This window comes from Acomys minous (genome assembly GCF_964271855.1).
Source record: "Acomys minous genome assembly, chromosome: 11".
Taxonomy (NCBI): Eukaryota; Metazoa; Chordata; class Mammalia; order Rodentia; family Muridae; genus Acomys; species Acomys minous.
In genome coordinates this window covers 68,772,688-68,796,151 of record NC_140492.1, presented here as the reverse complement: position 1 = coordinate 68,796,151, position 23,464 = coordinate 68,772,688, and the positions used below count along the sequence as shown (strand labels likewise).

The 23,464-nt window shown below is 48.3% G+C and overlaps 1 protein-coding gene and 1 long non-coding RNA gene across 5 annotated transcripts in view; one reads left to right on the top strand and one right to left on the bottom strand.

Moving 5' to 3' along the window:
* The window catches only part of DGKG (diacylglycerol kinase gamma), a 195,765-nt gene that overhangs the window by 80,493 nt on the left and 91,808 nt on the right, over positions 1-23,464 (bottom strand). For all 3 annotated transcript variants that reach the window (XM_084802209.1, XM_084802210.1, XM_084802211.1), the window contains 5 exons: positions 23,034-23,108; positions 20,626-20,711; positions 16,699-16,788; positions 14,991-15,151; positions 6,455-6,519 (listed from right to left, as the gene is read on the bottom strand). In XM_084802209.1, the coding sequence (XP_084658335.1) occupies positions 6,455-6,519; positions 14,991-15,151; positions 16,699-16,788; positions 20,626-20,711; positions 23,034-23,108 (477 nt within the window). The remainder of the gene's footprint in view (positions 1-6,454; positions 6,520-14,990; positions 15,152-16,698; positions 16,789-20,625; positions 20,712-23,033; positions 23,109-23,464) is intronic.
* On the top strand, positions 5,738-13,676 carry LOC311609241. 2 transcript variants are annotated; one of them, XR_014783320.1, is made up of 4 exons: positions 5,738-6,383; positions 6,474-6,660; positions 9,164-9,518; positions 12,734-13,676. It is a non-coding gene; the product is annotated as an uncharacterized lncRNA (long non-coding RNA). The 2 variants fall into 2 exon arrangements; XR_014783321.1 differs by lacking the exons at positions 9,164-9,518; positions 12,734-13,676 and adding an exon at positions 7,078-7,703.

Here is a 23,464-nt window from a genome sequence, read left to right as displayed (position 1 = left end):
TTCATGAGGGCTGTGGTAGGCTATCCAGAAGATGGGAGAGTCGGGGGCATGTGGTTTGTCTTTTTCTCCTCCGTGGACACTGACCACTACCCCTTTAAGAAATTGAGACTTCCTCTCCCCCTAAGTTGAAACCTCCTTTGCTCTGTTCTTTTGCCTCTTTTGCACACTGTCATCTCTGTAATCTCTGACAAATGTGTCTTTTCATTAATTAATCTCTCCTGTCATGGCCACCTCTTAGGTGTGATATCTGTGTAGTCAGTCCAGACCCTCCACGTAGGAGGGCTCTTGGCTCAATTTAATGCTTGCTCACAAACTTCTTAGTAGTTTTTGAGCAAGGGATTGCACGTTTGAATTTTGTTGTGGGTCGCAGAAATGCCATGAATGAGCCTTGCTCCTTGCTGTGGACAGTACAGTAGGGAGAACACTTAGAGTACAGAAGACATGAAGGGGTGACGTCCCTGTACCTCCTTTGTAAGCCAACAAGAATTCTTCTCCATAGAGACAATTCGCCATGGTGGGCAAGCCCGCAATGTCTCTGTCACCCTTAGCCTTAGTTTCTGTGTCTCTAAAACAGTCACAACGGCACTCCCTGTTCTATGTTACAGTGAACATGGAGCTGGGTTATGTGGAAAGCACCGAGGAGAAGGCTCTGGAAGCACCAGAACACTGATCCATACAAATGAGACTTTGGGGCGACACCGGGGCTTGAACTCTGGAGTTTAGAGGTAGCTTAGGTATCAAATCAAGCTCAGTGTTTAAAAAGAGTCTATAGCTTATTTTCTCCCAGGCTGTTTCCTCATCACGTAGAGTCACAATTCAAGAATACCAGCACTTCTGTTGTAAGGTGGCCTTGAGAGTTAAATAATTTAATGTAGTATAAAATACCTAGTTAACTCCTTGGCATCTAACAGGAGCCTCAAAATGAATCATAATTCTTAGCTTGGTTATTGTAGTTCTGTGAGATCTACACTCATAACGCAGTGTTTTTCTGAATGGACCATTGAGGTATGACGTCAACATGTCCTAACAAGCTGAACCACTTGTTGGCTTACTAAATGTAAACTCCTTTTGTATAAAAACAATTTTGTGCTGGGCGTGGGTGGCATATGCCTTTAATCCCAGCACTTGGGAGGCAGAGGCAGGTGGATCGCTGTGAGTTCGAGGCCAGCTTGGTCTACAAAGCAAGTACAGGACAGCCAAGGCTAACACAGAGAGACTCAGTCTTGAAAAACAACAAACAAACAAACAAACAAAAAACAAAAAAAAAAAAAGAAAAGAAAAAGAAAAAAAGAAAGAAAAAAAGAACCCCCCCTAATTTTGTAAGAAAAGAAAATTGAGGATTATTTTTCCTTCTTAGCTAGACTATGAGTTTCTTTCCTTTTTTCTTTCTGTCTTTCCTTCTTTCTTTCATTTTTACAGAAGACTGGCTCTCCTGGAACTCACTATGTAGACTAGCCTGGACTCAAACTCACAGAGACCCTCCTGCCTTGGCCAGCGTATGAATTCTCTAAAGCCAGGGGCTGGGTCTCATTCACACTAGAACACTTCCTAGCCTATTAGGGTCTCAGTAGAATTAAATCTGTTTCCTTTGTGCTGACAGTGAGACAATAATTTTCATAACATTGCTAAATTAGGAACAAATAGTCCACATACGAAAACTAGGTGATAGAAGGGGCCTGGCTTGTCTGGGATAGCTCACAGGGGCCTGGCTTGTCTGGGATAGCTCACAGGGGCCTGGCTTGTCTGAGATAGCTCACACCCCTACCTCCTTGGGCCTGCCTTTTGTTCCATTCACAAAGTTATCCCACTGGAGATAAGACTTGGCTTCATAAAGTTACCACTTTCCCTGACAGCAACTAGGATAAAGAGACAACTGTGGGAAAGATTGAGAAGCCCCAACAACTGGGTCATAATTTGATGACTCTTAGAATTCACAGGGCTCAGAAGAGTCTTTGAAAGAGCATTCTAGCCGGGCGCGGTGGCGCACGCCTTTAATCCTAGCACATGGGAGGCAGAGGCAGGCAGATCGTTGTGAGTTTGAGGCCAGCCTGGTCTACAAAGTGAGTCCAGGACAGCCAAGGCTACACAGGGAGACCCTGTCTCGAAAAATCAAAAACCAAAAAAAAAAAAAAAGAGCATTCTGATAGTTACAGTCATTATACACACACACACACACACACACACACACACACACACACACACAGAGAGAGAGAGAGAGAGAGAGAGAGAGACAGACAGACAGAGACAGAGAGAGAGACAGACAGAAAGAGAGACAGAGAGACAGGCAGAGAGAAAGAGAGACAGACAGACAGACAGACAAACACAATCTTTGGTACAACTTCAAAATGTTCTCAGAACCAGTGAAGCCTTTGGACCCTGGGTTAAGAATGATTGGAAGAGCCCCCAAGCAGACTAGCCATGTGAGAGTTCAGGTTTCCTAGATAAGTCCAGCCCTGACTAGCCCTCTCTTGTTGAAAAGAAAATAAAACAAACAGACAATTACAACTCCCTATTTTTAGCCTCAAGGTTATTCCCGAGGGGGCCAGTCTTAGGCATTAATGCTGACGGCTTGCAGCCGAGCAGCAACCACTCTTTGAAGAACTTAAGTTCAGCACAGTAAAATGAAGCTTTGTTTGATAATATCGTTTACATTTTCAAATCCCTGGTATCAGGCTTTCTTCCTATCCCTTGTGGCCCTGCCTAAGTTTAGCTGCTGGTGTAATGGGGTAACCATGGCAACAACCACCTGCCTATTTAAAACCATTTTTCCAAGGCTAAATAAGGAAGCCTAGAGAAAATGGTTGCTTGCCTGCCTCTCGGCGGACAAACAGAATACTCCTGTGTGTTTTGGATACAGGCAAGCAAACCGCATGGAAACAGCATCTCCAGAGGAAATGGCTGGTGACTTTGTAAAACAGGGGCTCCCTCTGAGCAACTTCATTTCTCAAGCAAGCACACAGACTTAAACTCAACATCCATATGCCTGTCATGTCTCCCCGGTGAGACATGAGGCTTAAACCCCAGCAAGCGCAGGAGTCGTCCTGCTAATGGGATTTGAGAAGTGGGAAGGGAAAAAGGCCTACAGGTCACGATGGGTTCCTTCATACTTTGTACTGAGGTGCATGCTATGGTTTTTTTCCCCATGGTGCATGCTATGATTTTCTTTCCTCTGACAGATCTGTCTTTCTAACAGGAGTTAACAATGTGGTTTTCTGATGCTCTCTATTCAGCTCCTAGGTTGCTCTGTCTTAAATTTTGGAATGTGGAGAAACTTGTCTTCTGCGTCCTAATTTTTTTTTCTTTAAATGTGCATTGGTGTTCTGCCTGCATGTATATCTGTGTGAAGGTGTCAGGTCTTGGAGTTACAGTCAGTTGTGAGCTGTCACGTGGGTGCTAGGAGTTGAACCTAAGTCTTCCGGAAGAGCAGTCAGTGTTCTTTATCCTCCATTCCCCTTTATCCTCTAAACCTACGGCTCCACCTTCCTTTCCATGACAAGAGGGCAAGCAACAGCTGGGCCAAGGGCTTCTTTCCTCTGCACACTGTTCTAAGTCTTTATCTTCTGGCACATCTGGTTCCTTCTCTGGCGAGTGCCTTTCTCTTTTTATTAAGTTGTAAAAATATGGTTTTGATTTCTTTATCTCGGGTGGGGTGTCATTGTCATTAGAGACCCCTCCACCGTCAGCTCCACGCTCTACTTTGTATTCTCTTAGGTCACCTCTGCACACATTGCCTTCCAATACATCGGCATGCACACCTGTTTTGCAGCCTGTCTGGCGGGGCGTTGGGGGTGGGGTGGACAGTGAGAGCCAGGCCATCTGTCCCAAACACCTAACAGTGTGTGGTCTGCAGTATATTTTCCAAAGATGTTGCTGAGTGAATGAGCAGAAGCCGTGGATTCCACAGGCGTGGGGTATCTTCCCAGACACACCCACTGGAGAGCCTGTAAAGGTGTGTGTGTAAGTAAGACATCCAAAGTCTATAGCACAGGTAGAAGAGATATTTTTTTCTTTTTAAAATTGATCTTGATGGGGAAATAGGAGGACCCAGAGGGTACTAGAAACCTACAAGAACAACATTGTGATGGGTGGATCGGGGCCCAGGGGTTTCCGCTCAAACTATTGCACTAACCAAGGACAATACAAGTAGTAAACATCGAACCCCTACTCTGATCTAGCCAATGGACAGGACATTCTCCACAGTTAGGTGGAGAGCGGGGACTGAGTCTGACATGAACTCTGGGGCCCTATATTTGACCACCTCCCCTTGGTGGGGAGGCCTGGTGGCACTCAAAGGAAGAGTAAGCAGGCTACCAAGATGAGACCTGATAGTCTATGACCATATGGTGGGGAAAGAGGTCTCCTTCGGTCACAGACATAGGGGAGGGGAATAGGGGGAAAGCAGGAGGGAGGGAGGAACGGGAGGATACAAGTGATGGGATAACAATTGAGTTGTAATCTGAATAAATTAATAAAATTAAAATAAAAAAACTGAAAAAAAATCGATCTTGAGGCTGTTATTCTGACGGGATGAGCATCTGTCTCTTTGAGAGAAGAGGGGAAAGAGGTTTGGTTCTTTTTGGTGAGGAAGAACAGTAGGGTGAGGAAGAAACTGATGTGCGTATGGGAAAGAGGCAGACTCCTGCCAAAAGGTCCAAATCAGAGTCACCTCCTGGAGAGGCCACGGCACACCTCCACACAGCCCATGTGGGTCATTAAGCGGGGCCTGCTCTCTCACAAGCACTACCACTTCTACAAGGAAGGACTGTCCAGGCACCAAGAGCTTGCCTAGGCTGGGCAGGTGTAGACCCTGAACAGCCATGTGCCAGCCCAGGCCCTCAGACACAGAGGACAACGAGAACACCATGGAAGAAACGAGCTGAAAGAACATTTTGCCTTGTGCGACGAGACCTCAGAGTTGGAACACAAATGAAAAAGCCTCTAGAGTAGTTATGCTCAGAAAGGTCACTTCCGACAGACACCCTGTCCTAGGCAGCAGTGAGGCTCAAGGCCACCTCAGAAAAAGACATGGCAAGAATAGCTGAAATTAAAACCTTCAAAACTGGCCGGAAGCAGACCTAATTGTGAAGCATTCTGGTCTCTTGGGACTTCTCAGCCTGAGAGAGAGAGAGAGAGAGAGAGAGAGAGAGAGAGAGAGAGAGAGAGAGAGAGAGAGAGAGAGAGAGATTCCTTCTGGCATCTACTTACTCCTGAGCCTACTCCACACGCAAGCTCAGCCCGGGCTGGATCTTGGGATTGTCAGTTTTAGCCACAGTATCGATCAGAAACAAGCTTCGGACTTTACGCCAGTGAACGGTGCTGCTCAGGTGACCTCACAGCCACCCGCCTGCCTCTGCCTCCCTGAGTGCTGGGATTATACACGTGAGCCACCGCGCCTCCCACCCCCGCTCATAAATAGGATTCTTTAATGTAAATACTTTAATAAAAATATATATAGCAGCTTAAAAATAGTGATTGCATACCTGTACAGGAGTGACGAGCGCTCAGGGAAGGGACGGCGCGGTTTGTGACTACTGATGCAGGGGCTGGCAGCGTTTGCAGTGTGTTGTGGGTCTAGGGTCTGAGTGGGACAGAATGCAATCCTAATACCTGCCAGTCTCCGGGTCTGACATTGCTTCACCGTGTAGGCTCCCAGGCTGTGACGTAGGGAGCTGGGCTGTAACGGAATGCCCTCAAATACTTAACTTCTGCTTTGAGGAGAATTCTGTGGGCTAAATAAACAGCGATCCCTTTAGGTTCAAAGGTCAGGTCCAGATTATTACCCCATTGCTCCCCCCTACCTGCCTGAGGCTAAGGGCAGAAACCAGGGGTGGTCTTGAAATAGTGCAACAAAGAGGCTAGATTCCGATGGGGATCCGCCATGAAGAGAGCTCCGTTCTGTTAAGTTCCATTAGCTTTGCTAGACGGGTTTGGGTTCTCTTGCAACTGATCGGGTTTTCTCTTTTCTTTCGTGTTTGAACCCAATCTCCAGGCCTGCTGGAGCCCATGGGAGGCTGCCCCTCCGTGCCCTCTGTGGTTACAGCCTTTGCAGGGGCCTCGCTGCTGCCCTCTGCTGTCCGGGAGAGCGGCTGGCATCTCCTCGGAGCTGAGACCCTAGCGGAGCCGGTGTCTCCTTTCAAGCCCCTGCGGGAAGCTGAGCTTTTGAGGGGGGAACCTCTGAGTGTCTGGAGGGGTTCCAGGCGCCCCACCACCCATGCTGTCCTCAGACGCCTCCCTCTGCCCAGTTCCTGCAGGAGGGGACCGGCGGCCAGGCTGCGGCAGGTTTCTGACATTTTTTTTTCTTCTTAGAAATGGAAACCCTCCTTCCGGCAACGTGGCAGGAAAGCCACAGGCGACCCAGGCCAAGGACATTTCCGTGGTAGCAGGTGGGAGGCCGTACTGGCTGGCAGTGCTGGGCGGGCTGGGTGCCACGGCGGCAGCCAGCATGCTCGCTTACCTGCTGTTGAATTTTTCAGGGTGTTTCTCTCTCATCATGTGGAATCTGTGTGCAATGGAAGCATCCTGGAAACGAAAGAAGGCAGAAAGAAGCCTGGTTAATGGTTGTGGCCATGAGAGTATGGTAGGAAGAGACACATACGCACGCCCCGGAATGTCCAAATTCCGGAGACTCCAAATCACAGGGGCTCAGCACTACGTCCGGGGGTAAGCTAGTGTTACCACTCAGAACCCTGGGAAGGATCATTGTATCTCAAGCCCAGCGAACAGCCACAGTTAAGCCTTTGGAGACTGAGGCAAGAGCAGGCCCCCTCCCCGCCTCGCTCAGGTGAACCTGGAAGCCGGTGGGTCGTGGGGACGTGGGCGGCAGCCTTGGGAGTATTTTGACTCCTGAGAAGTGGCAAAAATAGTACATTTCTCATGTCCCATTCAGCCAGCTTCCAGCAGTGACACCATCTTACATAACATAGCACCTTGTCAAAACCCAGAGCTGATGCTAGTAGCGGCAACGCTATGCATTAACTCTCAGTTGTCTGTTTCACTAGAAACCACTAATGGCATGGGATAGCAAGTTTAGCTGATAATAAAAGTGTATTAAGCTTATAGTTTCTGCTTCTTTGTCAGGACTGCTTCTAACATCAACAAGAGCCTCCAATCCTTTCCTGTACACTTTGTTGTCCTCCTCTCTCCCTTGGCTGCACTGCTGGCTGCCTGGACCACAGAACTCACACGAGGCTCCAGGCACTGTGTTTTTAGGTGTCCTGTCCTCAGTTTGGAACCTCTTAGCCCATACTCCCATCACAGCCGCTCTGTGCTACAGGGGCAGATGTTGAACACTGGAAATAAATTGGCTGATGGGTTGGAGAGGATAGTGAAGACACAAGAGTTGTAGATTTGGCAGCAGCAACAGCAAAACACAGAAGTTCCTGGGTGTGCTGGGTCATGCCTGTAGTCTCAGTGGGAGACTGAGGCAGGAGAGTCTAGTCCGGACTACAAGGCGGGACTATATTTCAACAAACCAAACCAACAATGAACCAACAACCAATAGATAAATAGCCAAAAATCCACTTGCTATGCTCTTTTTCTGAAAGATTCTTAAAATTCCACAGAGAAAGCAAGCAAACAAAAAACTCAAAATACAGAAAACCTCCACAGAGTAGATTTTTAGCTAAAATTCCTTCTCCTTCCCTTTTCCCTCTCTTCTTTCCTTCTCCCTCCCCCCGTCACCCCCTCTTGAACTTTCCCTTCCCTCTCCCTCCCTCCCTCTTTCTTTCTTTTTGAGACAAACTTTTTTTTTTCCTTCAAGACAGGGTCTCTCTGTGTAGCCTTGTCACTACAAAGGGACTCACTTTGTAGACCAGGCTGGCCTCGAACTCACAGAGATTCTCCTGCCTCTGCCTCCCGAGTGCTGGGATTAAAGACGTGCGCCACCATGCCCAGCTTGACACAGGCTTTTACTATATGATTCCAGTTGGCCTGGAACTCACTATGTAGACCAGCAGTTCTCAACCTGTGCATCCTGACCTCTTTAGGGGAAGAATGGCCCTTCCACAGGGGCCAGAAACACAGATGTTTATGATTCATAACAGTAGCAAATTTACAGTTATGAAGTAGCAATGAAAATAATTTTATGGTTGGGGGTCACCACAGTATGAAGGACTGTACTAAAGGGTTGCAGCATTAGGAAGGCTGAGAACCACTGATGTAGTCCCTGCTTAGCTGAAACTCAAAGAGATCTTCCTGCCTCTGCCTCTTGCACTGGCATTAAGGGTGTGAGCTACCATACTGGGCACACTCTGTTTCTTGGTAAGGAAATGCTACAGGAGAGCACTTTGAGGCTGACTTTTGCCTTGCTTTTAGCACCAAGAGAGACAAGTGCAGTTCACTGAAGAAGCCTTTGGGGTGCATGCTATGTGTGGTGTGTTTCATTAGGGACAGGAGTGACCTCAGCCAGCAGCCACCATGTGAAATCTGGGAGGGCAGGCTGAGGTTACAGGCTTACTTGGTGGTAAACATTCCTTGGGAGTTTAATGGTTAAATTTTTGTTACTGATTTATTTTTGTAGTTTTCTGACTCATCAAGAGCTGAAGGTCTGGGTGGGGTCACATTGTGGACACCTGGTGGTGGTGGCTGGTGTCAAAAGTCAGGGAGGCTCCCTCTGACCCCTGGACCCACACTGCCTTCTCAGCTTCTTTGGGGAGCAGCTCTTGCATGCCTAGACCATGCCTGCCTCTCCGTCTTCCAGCAAGCAGATCTCAGTGAACACTCCCATCAAGATGCATGTGACATGAGTCAAGTGATTTTCTAGAATTCCAGAAAGCGTTTCATCTATTTGAGTTTCTTTGAAGCACTGATTTTCTCCTGACAGGAAAAACAAACATACAAACAAAAACCCCAAGGCAATCCTCCAGATACTGCGCGGCATGATTTGTCCTTCACTGCCATTAATTACCCCAGCAAGCTTGAGACTGGCCCCGGGTTTTAATTCCTGGGATATTTGCAGAGACCCGTCTTCTTGCTCAGTTCTTATCACCCCTGGTTTCCCCATGGCTAAGTTTTGCATGGCCACCTTTTTCCAAAGGCCAGCATTTACAATTATCGCGGGCCCAGCATGCAATTCCTAACTTGACAGATGAGCGAACCAGCAAGGGAGGGCTAAGCCATCTCTTGGAAGGCAGTTTACAGCCTCTGACCACTTTTATCTCCCCAGGGAGAAAAGGAGTCAAGACTTGCTTTTACTCAGTTGAGCAGCCCCAGCCCCAGCACTGCGCAGAGCATATTTATTTTATGGGTTCAGATCCTTTCTTGATGACGAGAGCAAAAGAATGCTTCATTCTAGAGGAAGTGACAAGAATGGCAGACCAGTGGGAGCAGTGGTATTCCTGAGAGCCAGTGGTCGGCAGTGTGTTCTATTCACTGTGAGGTGAAACATGGACACGGGCTGTTCCTTCTTGGATGAAGGGTTTCGGCTCACTCTCAAACATAAACTGCTGTTATTTGGACTCAGAGATACTAGAACATCTAGGGCAGCGCTGCCCAATAAAAATATAGCATATTTGTAACAAGTAAGTTTCTAGAAGCCACATGAAAGTAAAAAAAAGAAACATGAAATTAATTCATGAATGTTTTAATTAACCCAACATGCCCCAAATTTTATAATTTGCTTATATAATCAATGCAAGTTGATATATTTGAATTGTTTTAGATCCCATTTTTGAAGTCTGATGTGCTTTTAGTCGTTACACGCACCTTAAATTAGGCAAGATAGTTTTCAGGCACACAGTAGCCACATGTGGCTTGCGTTTGGCCTTCCTGGACCGTGAAGGGCTAAGTCACTTTGGCAACTTCTGGGGAGAGAGATAGGAAGGTGATCACAGGCAGACTGCTTGAAATTTAGATTGTTTGGAAAATTTATGGCAGATTAGGGAGTAGAAGAGATGTGTCTGGCTTATCCAAGTCATTTCTTAGTGAGTCCCCGAGTGACAGTTTAGAACTCAGTGCTGACAGAATTCAAGTTTGCAAGCAGTTGTCCTGTGGACCCCTCCCCTGGTTGGCAGGAGGCTTGTCCCTATGGGACACGAGGTGAGGGAACACTAATAACAATCTATAAGGTGGAAAAGGGGGTGTGGGCTGGAGGCCTGGCATCCAAAATAGATTTCATTGAGTCAAGGGATTAACTGCTCATCACTGTGCTAAGACCTGTTGAAAGCATAGACTGTGAGGAGTTCCGAGTTACACAGGCTCCCGGAATTATTCTGTAGTCCCTAACTTCCTGTCACTGATACCTGGCCATCCTGACCTTTCAGCGAGTCCAAAAATAGAGAGCAGGGAGGAAGAAGCCAAAGAAGTCAGAGGAAGTGATGTCTGGGATGGTTGTGCTCGACTGCTTCCCAGGGGATGCCTGCAGTTAGGACTGGAGAGCCGAATAGCGGAATCTTCACTGATTCTGGCTGGTACATGGTGGCGCTGAGCCCCAGTGACTCCCCATACAGGCTGGGCACGTCTGTGTTACCCACCTGTGTATCTATTAAGTGAATTCCATTTGCACCCCAAGGGCACCGCAGCTGTGGTACAACATCGAGTCTTTCTCCTTTCAAGGCAACAGTCATTCATTCAATAGACATTGTAAGCCCTTTGGAGTAGCAAAGACATTGCAGGCATCTCTTTGCCAGGGTGTGCATGTGTGTGCTTGCATGCGCACGCGTGTGCGTGTGTGACTAAGCATTGTAAGGCGGTAGAACTGGGTTGGTTTGTATACCTACTTCTCTCACGAAGTTTGGGAAGTCAAATAGGAAGCGAGACCTTTGGCAAATATCAGCCCTGTACTCCGTCAGCATCGCGTATTGGGTACTTATTTTCTCAAGGTTTTCACCTTCCAACTCTTAAAGAGCGAGCACACAAACCCTGCAAACATTCCATCAAGAGAAAGCTAAGGGCACGCCAATGAGATAAAAAGTCCCATTTCCTCGCTCATCTACAATATGACAATAAATATAGACACACTAAAGGTATATGAGAAGAACTATCAAAAAAAAAAAAAAGATAGCCTTGGAATATTATAGGTCAGGCCTAGGGCAGGTAAGTAAATGTGTTGGCCACCGAGGGTGATGGGTTTCTGTTTGACTGTTCTTCCTTGGAGGGCAGTTAGCCTCTTTCCTTCTTACTCCTTTCCCTCCTTGGCTCCCTCCCTCCTTGGCGATTTCCTCACTATTGCTCCCCTTTCTCCTGAAAGAATGTAAAACTATGGTTCATGATTCCTGGCTCTTACGTTTGGGGGCCTGGGTATCTGGTCAAGGGAAGGTGGTAAGCAGGGCACTGAGTGGAGACAGATAGGTACTTTGAACTGTGTTTCTTCCAGCCGGAGCTGTGTTGGGAAAGGGAAGATGTGTTTAAAGATTCTAATGGTAGCCATGCTTGTCACCTGCCAGTTGGAAGCGCCTCGTCAGTCCATCTGTCTGTCTTGCTGCTCAGCGATCTGTTCTGGCTGGCTGCTTTTCTGGGACCAGCTTTCTTTTTTCTTTCTTTTTTTAAAAATAGATTTATTTGTTTATTTATTATTTATTCATACAGTGATCTCCCTGCATGTAAGTCTGCACACCAGAAGAAGGCATTAGATCACATTATAGATGGTTGTGAACCACCATGTGGTTGCTGGGAATTGAACTCAGGACCTCTGGAAGAGCAGCCAGTGCTCTTAACCTCTGAGCCATCTCTCCAGCTCCAACCCAGCTTTCTTTCTTTTCTCTTGTCCCTCCCCTTCATGACGTCAGTGTTAATCTCTGTACCCTCCTTTTTGTACCTTCTTCTCTTCACTGTCTTTACTGTCTGATGCCTTGCTTGGGTCATCAGCATCAGAATACTTCCAGGGAGCCCTGGGGTCAAATTACACATCTGAACCTGCTGCAGGGCAGTTTCCATTTTTGAAAAGGATGTGTGTGTGTGTTACTCTGGCTCTGAAAATATGTGTGCAGGTGAGCCTGAGCTGATGTTGCCTCCTGCTGAAGGCAGCATTGGGTGGTCTAGCTGGAGCAGTGCTGGAGAGCTTGCCCTGGTGGTGTGGATAAGGGAGAGCCGGGAGCTGACCAGCTCAGCTACCACCAGATCCAGGGCTTTGAGTTGGCCCACCCCAAAACCTACATCATCTGTGAACCATTGGGGTGTGTGAAAGGGCCAGTCCTCTTGTTCCAAAGCTACAGGGTCTTTATGACAAAGGGCAACAACAGGCTAACCAGGGGGAGTCCCCATGAAAATCTAACATGGACTGTGTCACAGAAGCCAGAGACCCTTGAACCAAGACCAATGACTCATTGCAATGAACATTTGCAAGTGAAGATGTGTGGACAAAGGAGGTATACTGTGGGACACACTGTGACTCACTACAGCTTCCGTGACGAGATGTCTTCTATGCTTTCCTTCGTTTTGTTTGTTTTTTGTTTGTGTGTTTTTAATTTTGGTGTGTGTGTGTGTGGGGGGGGTGGTTTGCAAGGGTGGAGGGAGCCTGACAGAGGTAGCTGTATCTGACTGTCCCAAGCTGAAGATTTCTGAATGGAAAAGGAGAGATGCCTGAGTATAAGAAAGGGATGTGTGTGTGTGTGTGTGTGTGTGTGTGTGTGTGTGTGTGTGTGTGTGTGTAGGTGGCCCTGAGAGCTTGGGAAAGTGTCCCTCTACTAGAAGTGGGGACTCTGGGGGTGAGGCGGGGTGGAGTGGAATAAGCCTCTAGTGCGCCACCTTCACACTCACAGTGTCTCACCCTGGACCCACAATGCCTTGCCTGTTTCAGTCACAGCTAAGAGTGCTGGAGTAGAAGGTTGGAGAAGATGAAGGCGTGGTGGCGCATACCTGTAATCCCAGCACTTGGGAGGCAGAGGCAGGAGGATCTCTGTGAGTTCAAGGCCAGCCTGAGCTATAAATTGAGTCCGGGACACCCAAGGCTACACAGAGAAACCCTGTCTTGAAAAAGCAAGCAAGCAAGCAAGAAAGCAAGCAAGCAAGCAAGCCAGGCTTGGTGGCGCACACCTTTAATCCCAGCACTCGAGAGACAGAGGCAGGTGGATTGTTTTGAGTTCAAGGACAGCCTGGTTTACAAGGCAAGTCTAGGACAGCCAAGGCTAACACACTGTCTGGAAAAAGAAAAAAGAAAAAAGAGAAAAAAAGAAAAAAAAAGAAAAAGAAAAAGAAAGGAAGAAAAGAAAGAAGAAAGTAAGAAAGAAAGGGTGCCTTTACTCAGAAAATGGAGGAAACAGCATCTTCCATGTATCAGAAGAATAAAAAGAAACAAACAACTACGAAAAAGAAAAAACACAGCGAATGTCGTTAACTCTTCAATCCTTTCGTAAATATAAGATGATTATTTTGAGTCCCTCTTTCTCCCAGGCTTCTTGTTTCAGCCTTATTAAAAAGCAAAGCTTCTTCATTAAATCTGATGTCCCCTGGGGCTGCCTTTTAGGCACTAACTCCCTAACCCCACCCCCTACTCACTCACCACCACCAGTCTCAAAAGGGGTGCAAGAAAAAGGGGTGCAGATATCAGTCTGGTGCCCGAGGACGGCCTGGGGGAGCCCATGTGCACAGCACACTGACCAAAACAATCCCAAAGACAGGACGGCCAAAAGGAAGGAAGCTGAGACCAGGACTGGCCTGGACATGGGGTGAGGGAGTTTACTTGTGTTCCCCATCTTTCAGAGCCCTAGTTCTTTCTGTAAACCAGAGATAATACGTCAGGATTGCTGTGCTGACTAGAATGTATAAGCCTGCCACACTGCTGCAGGCACAGTGGGTGCTTGGTAAAGTTGATGTCTTTTCCTGGACCATCTCAAAGGCCCAGCTTAATTTAAGAATACTTCAGATGGGGGGCTGGAGGGATGGCTCATGGTTAAGAGCACTGGCTATTATTCCAGAGGACCCCTCAACCCTTAACAGGTACATGGCAGCCAACCCTCACCTGCAACTATAGTTCTAGAGGATACAGTGTCTTCTTCTGGCCTATGTGGGTGCCTGGAGTACCTGGCACAGACAAATATGTAGGCAAAATATCCATATACATAAAATAATAAAAAATATCCTCAAGTTGGGTGGTGGTGGCGCATGCCTTTAATCCCAGCACCTGGGAGGCAGAGGCAGGTAGATCTTTGTGAGTTTGAGGTCAGCCTGGTCTACAAAGTGAGCTTCAGGATGGCTAAGCTTACACAGAGAAACCCTGTCTTGAAAAACAAACAAACAAACAAACAAACAACTAAACCAAATCAAACCCAAAAAGAAAAGACAAGAACAGTGCTTACTCTGAGCTAGGAGCTGTGTTCAGTATGACAAGCTGATTGAGGTTATGTTAGCTGGGCTGGGGGGCTGGAGGGTGGAAAGGGAGCACAGACAGCAGTGTCTGTCTGTCCCTCTGTCTGCACGTGTGAGCATTTATGCATGCAAGCATGCACCTGTAATGGGAGGAGGGTTGAGTCAGGTGCATGAAGCCATCCGTTCAGTCTAATGCAGGGACTGCAGTGACTGGCTTCAGTAAGGCTGTAGGGGCATCATGGAGGAAGAGTGAACCCAGCCTGAGGGTCTGCAGAAGACCCGTCGTCCCAGGAGTGTGTGAAGCACTTGGAGTGTGTGTGGTTGGCCTGGGCAGAAGCATGGGAGAAAGAAGGAAAGAGTCAAAGTGTTACGTCAACCAAGCCTGGTGGAAGCCTGCGGTCAGTCCCCAGGATCAGAGTTCTCAAATCCTCACACTCATGTGAGCGTTTTTCCTTGGTCTTATTTCTTGGTGCTTGTTTTCTTTAATTGTTTCAAATTGGCTGAAGGATATATACATTGTAAGAAAACACTCTGTTGTCTCTTCTGTTAGAGTTATAGCTGTAGGAATTTCTTCTCCAGTCAAGAGGTGGAATGGCTATGCAATCAGAGTGGCCACAACCGTGTCAGATTTGAGGATGCTCAGAATCAAGTCAGGGCTAGGGACAAACAGAACAAGCCAGGAGTAGGGGTCCAGAAGGGTCAACGGGCACTTTTTCATCACGCAGAAAAGCAGTCAATGGCCGACTTACCACACCAATGGAGAAATAGTTGTTCATGATGCTGTATGGGACCTGGTCTCCGTTCTCCACCTCTTCTCTGGGGATGACTTCTAAACACCAGCGATCCAGCATCACCAAGGGGCTCTGTTCAATTTCCTTCAGGATTTTTGTCAAGCTGCCCCCTTCATAACCTATGGATACAGGCATGGTATGTATCACCGGAGCAGAGAGGCCAAGTTGTTGCTCACGCAGGGCAAGGAATCCCTTAGGCATCTGTGGCTAGAATACTTCTAGGTGTCTTTGGGTTGGAGACACTTATGTTATCTGAGCCAGGGAGATGGGGGTGGGGTGGGGGTGGGGGTGGGGGACAACAAGGAATGATTAGCAAGACTTTGGGAGTGAGTTGAAAGCCTGAGAGCCATCAATGCATAGATTAGGTGTTGTCGAGAGGCAGGCAGTCGTGGTTCCGGAGCTGAAGCAAGCCCTAGCGAATGGGTGAACTGATAAATGAAGTGATGTCCTTTGCAGAGATGGATAGAACTAAGAATTATCATGTTAAGTGAAATAAACTAGATTTGGTAGTCTATGTTTTCTTTCCTATGTAGAATAGAGATTAAATATATGTTTACATATCTCAATATCTACATATGGTATCTATCTGTCTATCTATCTATCTATCTATCTATCTATCTATCTATCTATCTATCATCTATCCACCCACCCGCCCACCCCACCTCCCAGACAGGAAGAGGAAAGGGCGGAGTTAATAGGATGTGGAACACTAGAAGGTATCAGTGGGAGATAAGATTAAAGAACAGGATAAACACGTGTGAGAAAGGCTTATGCAGTAATTACACCACTAATGGGAAGGAAGAAGGAAAAGAGGGAGGGAAAGACTGGCCAGCTGCATGGCTGGGAAGTTGTGTGTGGAAGGTAGCAGATCCATTCCAAGATCATATGCGTGGAAGATGGGCTGCGAGGTGGTCAGCATACTCTTAAGATGACTCTGACGTCTGACTTCTGCTCTGTCCCCCAAGCAAGAACTTGGGTACCGGCCTGGCCTGGTCAGGTCTTGAATTGCTTCCTTAATTGATCAAGCACCTGGAGGCACTAGTCTTCTGCCTGCTGGCCTCCCCCCCCACCTGTAACTTAGTGGAGCTGGGCTCTGGGCTCCGTAGCACGCCTAGCTGCTTGTTTGCAGAGTCCTTGACCCTTCCTTGCTCTAGATGCCATCGCCACTCTGTGTTCCACTTAGGGGAATTTCAAAATGAAAGCCCGTAGCCCTCCTCGGAGCCTGACAACCTAGAGGTCTCTGATGTCTCATAAGTAACTGGTGATGCCGCTTTCATCAGTCTGCATTCTGAACCCTAATTCAGAAGGGAGGGGGGAGGGAGGTCATACAGGACTTGTGTTTAATAAGCCCAGGTATTGGGACGAGCACTCAGGAGGGGACTGGTGAGACCTGTCTGGACCCTACAGTTGATCATGTCCCGAAGGAGGCGGGCAGGCTGATGGTGGCGGGATTATAATAATAAATGTGAGGCACTTAGGCAGGACCCTGGAACCCAGGGGAGGGCTCCTGTTTCAGACCCAGCATGGAGCGGCAGGGGCGTGGGTCAGGCATGACTGCTGTTGGTTATCATTCTATGGACTGTGACCCACAGAAGGTAAGTTCTACGTAGCCACGCAAACCCTCCCTGAAGACCCGACTGCCTGCTTCTGGTGTAGCCAGACTCACCTCCTCCCCAGCGGAGACACCGCGCAAGGTCATTCCCCGTTCCAAGAGGCAGGACGGCCACCGGTGGATGCTTTGTGAAGTTGGCCTTATCTGCAAGCCACACGAAGGAGCAGACACGCCACGTAATTACAGATGGTTTGTTATCTTATAATCCCCACCTGCTGTCCCTTCCCCCCTCCCCCCCCACCGTAATCAAATCACAGAATCCCTCCTGTGGTGAACACACCATTTGCCGAGGCCATCCTCAGCGTTTGCAGTGTGTGAGCTGCTACACGTTTGCCAAAGCTGTCAATCACTCCTTCACAGTGAGAGCTAAATCCGTCTCCCTAGAAAAATGCGCCTATTTCATCCCAAACATGTCCCCAATTCTGTTCTTCAAGGTGACAGCACACACCTCAAAAACACCGGATCACGTGATTCTGATGTTTAACGATGACACTTGTAATTCCGGAGCCGGGGTCCCCACTCAGATCTCTGGCTCCGAGTCCATTCTGTGGCCTTCAGACAGTGTAAGTGAAAGAGGTGTGCCTATGACGTCAGGGAGTGGTGGGGTATTTGGAAAGCTGACAAAAGTCACTGAAGGTAATTTTATTTTTTTAAAGCTTAAGGAACAACAACACTGTGTTAAAGTAGGAAAGGTCCCAGGTGTCACCAGGAGTTATTACCTCATGACTCCTGCCACTAGCCAGAATACAGATTGTTTTTGTTTGTTTGTTTGTTTGTTGTTGTTTGTGGTTATGGCAGGAGCCTCACCGGAACAGTCAGAGAGTATCACAGCCAAGCATGCTTTTGTCTGCCTGTTAGTCTTCAGCATGCTGGTTGGGCAGGGACGGTTGAAGGGGAAGCACAGGTACCTGCTGGCCTTTGTGGGCGGGGCATGTACACAAACCTCACCCTACATGGTACCCACAATATTAGCTTGGAGTGAGAGCCGGGAGAGCTTCAGGTATCAGTGGGGGGTGGGGTGGTCTGTGGGGGTACTCAAACTGGGGCTTCCCTGACAGAGTGGGGGTTCAAAGGCTCTCCCAGTTGTCTGATCTGTGCCGGAAGCGGCTGGTCTCAGGGCCAGGATTACCACTGATGGGCTGAGGTGGAAAACAGAGTGATGCATAGAAGTTATTGTCCCTGACTGGGGACTGTAGTGTCCCCGGCCTTGCACATGCTATTTCCATCACCTGGGGGACACCTACTCCTTTGTGTCTGCCCCTTCTCTTGTGGCCACCACCTTGACAAGCTAACCGTCTTTACAGCCCTAAGCCCAAGAATCTGAATGCCGTCCTAGCTTTCCCTTTTACCTCAGTCCTAGTCATCCACACAGCACTTCCCATGAGCCTTAACAGATTTCCCATCAACCTCCTTTCTCCATCCCCATGGAGACACTGAGTGAAGACAGGGCTTTAGCCTTCACATTGTTCCGGTTCCACAGCTTCCTTTTCTCTCCCCTCCTGCAGTTCCACCCTTCTAGTATCTTCTCCACACTTCTGTCCTGGAGGGCAATGCCTGGGCCCCAGACTCTCCATGCCAGTGCCCCATGTTACCAGTGTTGCGGCTTCCTCCGCATGCCTAGGCCTCAGGATCCGGGCTTTGCCTGTCTTCCTAGCCCCCTTCCCTTCCGTTACCCGTGGCCTCCCACCCTACCATCCTGCAGTGTTCTCAGTCCTAACATTCATACTTCTCAGCACAGAAGCCACCTCTTGTCACCAGGTCTGCACTTGGTGGCTCTGTTATGGCCCTGGAGGATCAGGGATGGTGACCATATCCCTAAATGGACTATAAACTCCTGGGAGAGCCATGGCATCTCCGCTTGGATCTGCTGAGTCCTGCTATATGCCAGATGCTCTGGAAGGCGGCCAGGGCTCTCAGTCGGAGGTTTTTTCACATGCTATGTGTGACTGTACCTTTTTTTCCTGGCAAGGGAAGGGGAATGGTCCTGTGACAAGGTGACTGTGGCTAGCTGTTGTGCAGGAGAGGCTGGGGAGCACTCCATATGGGAGGATCTCTTGGATGAGGCTGTGGGAGGAAAACTGCTCCACCTGAGGGTCTGAAAGCAGGGCTGGGTGGCTGGGATGCCACCAGAGAAGGACAAGAGGGAGAGCAGTAACTCAACTACCTCAGCCCCGCAGGTCACTGGAAGAGTTGTTATCATTTCCTAAAGAACTTCAAGAAGCCTTTGGTGTCTTTTATGCACACCACAGACCCACGGATACTATGCGAGGAGTGTTATAGCTACAGCAAGGGGAGGCGGACCCACCACGGGGAGGTGGAGATCACGGCCCAACTGCTTAAATGTTGAGAGAAGAAAGGAACAGCCTGTGCATTTACCTCACTGGCTTCTCTTTGAACCACTAACCTGTGTGAGAAAGTCTAACTTTCACCTCACATCACTGTTCTCTTTTCCCAGCTACCACGTCTGTCTCCTGTGTTCTCGGCAGAGGCATTTTGTGCAATGTTTCACCAAGGGCGGCTTTCTTCCTCTCGGTGAGTGGGACTGAGTGAAGAGACTGTGTGACGAGCCTGATACTGCAGCCAGGAGCTGCCTTTCCTCCCGCAGCCCCTGGGCTTTCCTCTTCCCACAAACTTCAGAGCCCACAGTGGCAGCAGAGTGGTATGTGTGTGTGTGTGTGTGTGTGTGTGTGTGTGTGTGTGTGTGTGTGTGTGTGAGAGAGAGAGAGAGAGAGAGAGAGAGAGAGAGAGAGAATGTGTGTGCTGTGTGGATTATGATGATGATGATGATGATCTGGACAATTCTCTTAGGCACTCTAGTTCTTGGAAACAGCGTCACTTCCTGTCTTGTGAGGTCTTCCCTGACCACTCTCTGTCCCTCTCTGCCCCCTGGGCTTCCTTGGTTCCTCCCTTCTTACATTTGTACTGCCCTCTGATAGTCCGCACATCTCACTCATTTCTCTGTTGCCTGGTTCTTGCCTCCAGAACAGTGGTTCTCAATTTTCCAAATGCAGCGACCCTTTAATACAGTTCCTTATGCTGTGGTGACCTCCCCACCGCCTCCCCCCACCCCCAACCATAAAATTATTTCCATTGCTACTTCGTAACTGGCTACTGTTATGAATCTTAATGTAAGTATCTGTGTTTTCTGATGGTCTTAGGTGACCCCCATGAAAGGGTCATTTGACCCTTGAAGGGGTCTCGACCCACAAGTTGAGAACTGCTGCTCCGGAGTGTAGGCTCCGTTAGGGCAACAATTTTGCCTGTTCATTCTTTGGTGGCAACTCTCCTGTCTCCATGAAGGCTTGACCTACAGAGGTTCAAGGCAGCACTTGGGTGATGAGTGACAGATGCTGTGAAGCATCCCTGGGCTCATGGCTCTTGTTCTGCGCCTCTGAACTCGATGCCTGCCCACCCCAGTGCCTCTGTTGGCTGCTTTCCTATCTTCGTGTTCTAGATTCCAGAATTTACCTGGACTTAACCAGGAGTTAAGTCACGACTACGCCCAAGTTTCACAGATAATCCCCATCACTTTCTGGATCCAGGCAAGGGGCAGGCTAGACCCCAAGCCCACAGCCGTCCAGCCTGCTCTCCTGCCTTTTTCGTGGAGGACACAGCTAGGCATGGCGTTGCTCTGCTTGCGCTAATCTGTGCTTTCTAGATGTGCTTCCCGGACTTAGGCTCCAGCTGTTTGTCTCTAGCTGATTGGCAGTGCTTAGCTTCTTGACCTTTACTGATCACCATGGCTCTGTGTGGATCTCCAATCCTGCTTCAACTGTGTCGTGTTCTGGCACTGCCCAGTTCTGTCTGTGGCAGATATGAGCCCACAATGCAATGCTTCATCCATCACACATCAGTCAGTCTCAGCAGGGGCACCCATGTGGACAAGGCATGGCTCCATTTCTTCTTTAGCTCACTGCCTTCTGCCGACTCTAAATTTACTCACTAGAGATAATGAGCAGAGGCCTTCCTGGCCATCCTTACCAATGCAGTCCAAAATCCAGCCAACTGTCCCATCTCCACCACAGGCAAGGACACGGAAGTCTGGGGTATCATGAAAAAAGTTCAGTCTGGAAAGGAGAAAGGGCACAGTGCTCTTGTTATAGGTTGTGGCTAATACTTGATACGTGTGTGTGTGTGTGTGTGTGTGTGTGTGTGTGTGTGTGTGCACATGCATTTGTGTATTCACATGTGCGCATGTAAGTGTGGTGTGATGGGTATGTATATGTGCATGTGTTTGTATGTTGTGTGTGTCTCTCTGTGTGGGCATGTGCATGCATGTATTCACATGTGTGTGTGTGTGTGTGGTGGGGAGTACTAACATCTTAATAGAAGGAAAATCCGATCTCGACATAAACAGAAAATGATTTGAGGAATTCACAGTTTTACATTTTGGCACCCATACAAACAGTCCCTAATATTTTGACTCCTCTCGTGTTCCCCTGACCTCTGTCTTTAATACCACCTCTTTAAGAGAGATGCAGTTAATTATCTGGGTCTTCATTTTCTCCTCTGTGGGCCCCCTGCCAAGGGGAAGGAGACCCCATTTTATAGAGCAGGACCTGGAGTTCACTGACCTCCATTAGGTCTGTGGATAGAATTCAGAGGTTTGTGAACTTGTAAGAGAAAACATGTCATTAATGTCATCTCTGGTTTCTAACTGAGACCCAGCATGTCTTTCACTCATGACTGTAGATGACAGACCGCAGAGGCTTCGCTAGCTCCTGTGACTTGGTCAAAGTGAATATCACAGCTATTTCACTGTCTCGTTAACCCTGTACCGTAAGCTGCATGCTATCATTTCTGTAGCTTGTGGCTTTCGGTCATTATTTAACCTGACTACGGATATTGGTGTTTAATGTGTTGGCAGCACATGTTCACTAACATACCACCAAGTTAGCTCTTGGTTTTTGGTAACTACTTCTCAACATAGTGTCTCCTGGAAACCACATACCACTTCATGTTATGCCTCAGGAGATATTACTCTTCATGGTGTCCATAGTCTACCAGATCCCGGCAGAAAAAGTCATCAACCCCTGCTTCAGGGGGAAGTGTGACCCGTGAGCACCTTGGGGGTGCAACTGAAGAATCTCAAAGTCTGTACATCTCTCTTCCCCGCCAGATGGTCTGAGACGACCTCAGGGTGCCCCGGGCACTGATGCCTGTGTTGGCAAGCCACTATGCCGCCTGGCTTCTTTTGCAGAATGCCGTTCTCCTGCGGGCAGCACATTCTGAACAGAGGCTCCCTTCACCTGGACAGCCTGTCTGCGTACAGAGAAGCATGCGCATTGAAGATACTGTGGACCCAACTGCTCTGGAAGAAGGCCCCAAGCTTGTCAGTCATAGGAAAGAAAAAAACCAAAACCAAAACCAAAACCAAAACCAAAAAAAAAAAAACCAAACCAACAAAAACAAAACAAAAAAACCAACAAAACAAAAACAAAAAACAACCGAAGACCAAAAAGGCTATGCTACTGAATCTTCTAGAAGAGAGTGGGGCAAAAAGGCACCAGATATTTTGGCACATGGCGGTGTTATCCAGCAGTAACTGGAAGATGCGCGACCATGGTGGCAACCACAAGAGTCTGGATTGACTTCTAAGTAAATTCTGCAGGTAGGTGAATATGCACCTGAGTGCCTTTCTCCTTTTAACTGGGTCTTCTGCTTCCACGTCTATAAATAACCCCAGTGTCAGACAACCGAAAGACAGGGACAGGTTCCATTTTTAGACACCTTACTCCAGCCCCCCTTGCAGGAATCTCAAAGAGTCTAGACTAGAAATTCAGGCCAGGAGGTGTGAAAGCCCAGATCGGGACGGGAGGATGACTGGTGGAGCCGCCAGCAGATGGCGCTAGGTCACCAGCTCTGACTGGGTAGGTGCCTTCAGGCAGCCTCCACTGATGTGGAGGACAAGTGCCACGGGACCTTCAGTCCAGCCATAGAGGCTCTGCCTCCTCTCTTCTAACAGCCCTGGCTGAGCTTCTACTAGCAAGCAGCGGGGGTAGGAGAGGGGTCACCGTAACCACTGAAAAATCGGATAATTCCAGGAAAGAATGGTTTTGTGACTAAAATGCTCCGGTAGCAGAGCACAGGGCAGACTTCGAGTGACTGTGCCCATCTGCAGAGAGAAGACGTTAGGAAGATATCAGCTAACAATAAGTTACCAGCCTGCCTTCCCTGCCTGGCTAATGACTGGGGCCATAGTTTGCATCTGACATTCAATACCCCCTTCAATGACAAGGTATGCAGGGCAACTCCTTAAACAGTAACCAGAGCCAAGTCACCAGATGGTAGGCACAAACAGTCAAGAGACAAGAGATTTAAAGGGCAAACAAAGGAAGATGTTTCCTTCAGAGACCAAAGCAGGGCATTGTGAAAACTGACGTCCATACCCTGGGGTGGGTCCTCCATTGTCCAAGTTGAAAACTTGTTTGGGGTTGAGCAGGTAGTGGAATTTCCGAAGAATTCTATGAGGGAAAAAGAAGAGTGATAGAGAAGGAAAATGGTACCGCAGACGTCACACGGGGCGGATACCTTTGGCCCCATCTGTGGTGAGATCCAGTAGTTGCCTAAACCTAAGAAGGAACTGTAGCATGTAGCCCCAGATATCCTGGCACACCTCGGATTCCCACATCCTTACCTCTGCCCAAAATGGTCCCTTCATCTGACTCCATCACCACCCCACAAACTGCTTATTGCAGCGGCTGTGGCAGAGAAGCCCAGAGAAAACAGGACTGCCACTGACTGTAAAGTTTCCTCCCATTAGAGACCTCTGGCTATTCTGTGTGCTTTAAGTAGGGTGATTCTGGCCTCTGTGGATGGT